Raw genomic sequence first — 5,000 nt, forward strand, 5'->3', positions numbered from 1 at the left:
AAAAGAGTGAGTGGATGGATAAGGGTGGAGGACAACGTATATGACAGATATAAAATGAGAGATAAAGATGAAAGATAGATGAGAAGATGATAGATATAAACTGTACGTAGACTGTAGAGGGAAGATACACACTGCAGACAGACAGATAGACAAACAGACAGACAGCGAGAAATAGACGTACAGACACACAGACGGCGTGAGACAGACATACAGACACACAGACAGACACGAATAAACATAGAAACGGGTAGAAATATAATGAAGAAAATATCCACCCATCCACACACACACACACACACACACACACACACACACACACACACATTGACCCCTTTATCGATCCAACGCTTACAGGAATGTGTCCAGGATGACCTATTGAGATTATTTTCCGAATACACACACACACACACACACACACACACACACACACACACACACACACACACACACACACAGTCACACATAATCACATAAGACAAAGTTAAAGAAAAAGACTGATAAAAAAACACACGCGGGTGAATAAAAAGACATCAAGATAAAATAGTGATAAGTGAAAATGAAAAAGGACAGAAAATAAAACGAAATAAAGGAGAAACAAATGTTAATAACACAAAAACTGTGCTAGATCGGCGTCGCATGACCCTCCAACACCCCCCCAATAATTCATATTATGCAGCTAGGGGTCTAAAATGAAAAATGCTGAAAAGTAAGGATGGCGCCACTATAAACACTTGCCTGCGCCACAATGGGCTGGGGCCGATCATCAGACCCTGCTATGAAGGCCTACCAGTGCCACAGGCCAAGACGTAAAATAAAATAAAAAGAGCTGATTTTGCTAATAATGCCATGCTGTAGGGTTCATCAGGGCTAACACATGTTCTTATACAATGTCACGTCTACAATGCACGGGTAAGCCAGGAAAACAGCTTGAAAAGAACAACAACAACACGTTGAAGATGGACAATCTGTTGATCGGCGTCTGCGGCGCCGATAACAATAAAAAGTTGACACCGATTTACTGAAAAACAAATCAATAAATGAAGAGTAAATGAAGATTCAGTAACAAATGTGTGTGTGTGTGTGTGTGTGTGTGTGTGTGTGTGTGTGTGTGTGTGTGTGTGTGTGTGTGTGTGTGTGTGTGTGTGTGTGTGTGTGTGTGTGTGTGTGTGTGTGTGTGTGTGTGTGTGTGTGTGTGTGTGTGTGTGTGTGTGTGTGTGTGTGTGTGTGTGTGTGTGTGTGTGTGTGTGTGTGTGTGTGTGTGTGTGTGTGTGTGTGTGTGTGTGTGTGTGTGTGTGTGTGTGTGTGTGTGTGTGTGTGTGTGTGTGTGTGTGTGTGTGTGTGTGTGTGTGTGTGTGTGTGTGTGTGTGTGTGTGTGTGTGTGTGTGTGTGTGTGTGTGTGTGTGTGTGTGTGTGTGTGTGTGTGTGTGTGTGTGTGTGTGTGTGTGTGTGTGTGTGTGTGTGTGTGTGTGTGTGTGTGTGTGTGTGTGTGTGTGTGTGTGTGTCACCACTTCACTCTAAAGCTCTATCAATACACAGGTAAGTCATACAATACACCTGAATAATTGATCACCCTGCCCACGTGGCGACCTCCTTCCACTTAACATCAGCTGACTAGGACAGGTAAGAACGTATGCACAGGTAGCACGAATACTTGAGCGTGTAGTACGTTAACAAGGGAAGGAAGTAGAGGGAAAGACCTGGCTTCCATATATTCTTTATACCTGAGTCAAGTTAGTACCGGTAAAAGCTGGAGGAGGTGGTGGAGGAGGTGGAGGTGGTTGTGTGTGTGGTGGTGGTGCGCGCGGAGTGGCTGAGTCTATGCGCGTGGAGGAGAGTGAGGGGAGGGAAGAAGTGTGGCCTCGCATTCTTCTCTCTCCCCTCTCCCACTCCCTTCTCCCGCGCCAGCCCGCCTACAGGTGCCTTCCACAGGTGCTGCTTACTCCTCCAGATGGCGGGGAGGTGAAGGAGGTACTGGAGGCTGTGGTCTCGTCCCTGTCCAATCGAGATAACATTCTTGATATCGAGAACGGGTACAAAATGAGGCGGCTGTGAGAGACTGAGAAGAGATCCTGACGAAGTCGCAGACGAGGGGGAGTGAAAAAACGAAGAAGATTGGAAGAAGTCGCATTATTTTGAGGTGTCTGTGTATTCTAAGAGAAATTCCTGACGAAGTAACAGACGAAGTTGAGTGAAAGCACGAAGAATCTTCCTTTATTCCGCCGTATTGTCGTACCGTCGTGTCCTTGGGAGCAGTGGTAGCGATAGTCAGTGGTGGCGGTGATAGTGCTTAGCTGTGGTGACCGTCGCAATGGTAACAAGTGATAGCAATGTTCTTCCTGCAGTAGAGAAAGTTCTAAGCATTTATCAATAACCCTCAACACACACACACACGCACGCGAACTCGAACCGAAACTCACGAAACTCTAAAATGCTCTCAACATTAGGCGAAGGAGAGTCTGCGTTAGTGCAGTGTTGAAGACGACTTGGAAGAGGAAACTTAAGGGCTTGGAGGAAACAGAGTGTGCTGGAGGTGCTGGAATTACTGAAGAGGTGGAGAAGTGAGGATCGACGAGTGAGGAGGGCCCGGCAAAATGAGGGAGATTGTCCACATTCAAGCGGGACAGTGCGGGAACCAAATTGGATCCAAGGTAAGGTTCTGTCAATCCTCTTCTCCATTTTCATTAGAGTTTTCTTTTTTTTTATCTATTTTCTATTTTTTTCTCGCCAGCTTCGTCTTCTCCTCCTCCTCTCTCTATATTTGTTTTCTTTTATTCCACCTTTTTTTTTACTTTTCTTTTTTCTTATTTTCCTCCCTCATTTTAGTTTCCTTTATCATCCTGTCCTATTACGTTTCCACTTCTTCATTTTCTTCTTCTTCTTCTTCTTCTTCTCTTCCTCCTCTTACTATTCCTCCTACCCCTCCACCTCTTCCACCTCCTCCTCCTCCTCCTCCTCTTCCTCCTCTTTACCTAGCAACACGAGTTCATATATTCACACCAAACAATTCCACCTCGCCCTTGGGCATGAATCATTTCTCCCTCCCTTCCTCCCTCCACTTTCTCCCTCCCTCCTTCACTCTTCCTCCCTTCCCTCCCCCACTACCACTATGGCCTCAGAGTATAGATAAGAGTAACAACACGCGCGGAAGGTCACCAGAGAACAAAAGAACATCGCATGCATAATTCATAGACGCAAAGGGTTACACGAAACTGAACCAAACTCAACCGCAGAAAACGAGAAGATCAGAGAGAGAGAGAGAGAGAGAGAGAGAGAGAGAGAGAGAGAGAGAGAGAGAGAGAGAGAGAGAGAGAGAGAGAGAGAGAGAGAGAGAGAGAGAGAGAGAGAGAGAGAGAGAGAGAGAGAGAGAGAGAGAGAGAGAGAGAGAGAGAGAGAGAGAGAGAGAGAGAGAGAGAGAGAGAGAGAGAGAGAGAGAGAGAGAGAATATATTAAAGTCCAACTACTCTCAGTCACGAATCTTGGTGTTGCCAGAGAGAGGAAAAACATATTAATAGTAAAAAAAATAAAAAAACGAATAAATCAGACGAAAAAAGAGGAGGAGGAGGAAGAGGAGGAGGAGGAGGAGGAGTAAGTGGCAGAGGAAGAGAAAAATGTGAAGTAGGATAAAGAAGAAAAACAAAGAGATAAGAGAAGAAAGAACACGATCACAGGACAGCTCAAATAAAATCATCGTTACTCTAATGTTAAATGTAAACACACTGAGAGTTATTAACAAGGTAGGCAAGGAAGGAGAGGCAAAGGTAGAGAAAGGTAGGAAGAGGGATGGAATGTCAAGTACAGGAGAGGAAATGAGGGTAAGGTGAGGCAAGGAAAGGAAAAGAATAAAGAGGAAAGAAAATAAAGAAAGAGACAGGAAAGAAAAGGAAAGGAAAGGAAAGGAAAGGAAAGGAAAGGAAAGGAAAGGAAAGGAAAGGAAAGGAAAGGAATGGAAAGGAAAGGAAAGGAAAGGAATGGAAAAGAAAGGAAAGGAAAGGAAAGGAAAGGAAAGGAACGAAAAGGAAAGGAAAGGAAAGGAAAGGAAAAGAAAGGAAAGGAAAGGAATGGAAAGAAAAAGGTAAATAAAGCAAAAGATATTAAGTAAAGGAAAGTAAAGATAGAGAACTACAAAGAGTAAGAAAAGAATATAGGAGAAAAGGAAAAGAATGAACGGAACAGCAGAGGAAAATAAAAGAAATCAATGGAAACTGATAAAGAGAACAAGAAAGGAAACGAAAGTTCAGGAAAAACAAGGAAAGAAAAGAAAGAAAATGGGAAGTATGAAAAGCAATAGACGCAAGAAAAAAACGTAAAGGCAGGAAATGTGACAAAATAAAACAATGAAAAACAAAAACAATAGAAGAATGGAATGCAAAAAAAGAGAGAACAAAATAAAAGTAAAGGAAAGTATTGGAAAACATAGAAGCAAACAAATAAATGAAAAAAGCAACATAAAAGGAAAGAGAGTAAAGGAAAAAATAATAGACAAAGAAAAATAAAAGAAACAAAGGAAAGAAAAGAAACGCAAAAAAAACAACAACAGTAGAGGAAAGGAATGCAAACAAAACAACAACAAGGAAATAAAACAAGAAAAGATAAAGCTTGCAAAAAGAAATGAAGAGAAGGAAAAAAATAAAAAATAAAAGGAATGCAAAAAAAAAATCCAAAAAAACAGAGAAGAAAACCGAACTTATAAGGGAAAGGAATGCACGTACTTAAGGTCGGATCCAGGAATGTCGTGGACTCGAAAAGTTACGTGAGAAAAAAAGTCATCGAGCAGAGGTGAGGAATTTTAGCCAAGAATAAGTTAAGTGATACGGAGAGATCCATTCTACCTTTCCTTCATTTTTTGTTCTTTTTGTTGTTCTTGTTCTCCATGCTCTTGTTCTATTTGTTATGTTCTTCTTTTTCTTGCTTTTTCTATTTCCCCTTTCTTCTTCTTCTTCTTCTTTTCCATTTTCTTTGCTTTTTCTCATACTTTTTCTTCTGTTTTTTCTTCTTTTCTT

The 5,000-nt window shown here is 41.9% G+C and overlaps 2 protein-coding genes across 2 annotated transcripts in view; one reads left to right on the forward strand and one right to left on the reverse strand.

Annotated features, from left to right (window-relative positions):
- LOC126983863 (U-scoloptoxin(01)-Cw1a-like) overlaps positions 1-5,000 on the reverse strand; it is a 34,637-nt gene that overhangs the window by 13,500 nt on the left and 16,137 nt on the right. The gene's annotated exons all lie outside the window — the stretch shown is intronic.
- Positions 1,842-5,000, forward strand: part of LOC126983861 (tubulin beta chain-like) — a 26,106-nt gene continuing 22,947 nt past the window's right edge. The window contains exon 1 of the mRNA XM_050836991.1: positions 1,842-2,648. Within this exon, the coding sequence (XP_050692948.1) occupies positions 2,592-2,648 (57 nt within the window). The 5' untranslated portion in view covers positions 1,842-2,591. The remainder of the gene's footprint in view (positions 2,649-5,000) is intronic.

Source organism: Eriocheir sinensis, chromosome 55 (genome assembly GCF_024679095.1).
Source record: "Eriocheir sinensis breed Jianghai 21 chromosome 55, ASM2467909v1, whole genome shotgun sequence".
NCBI lineage: Eukaryota > Metazoa > Arthropoda > Malacostraca > Decapoda > Varunidae > Eriocheir > Eriocheir sinensis.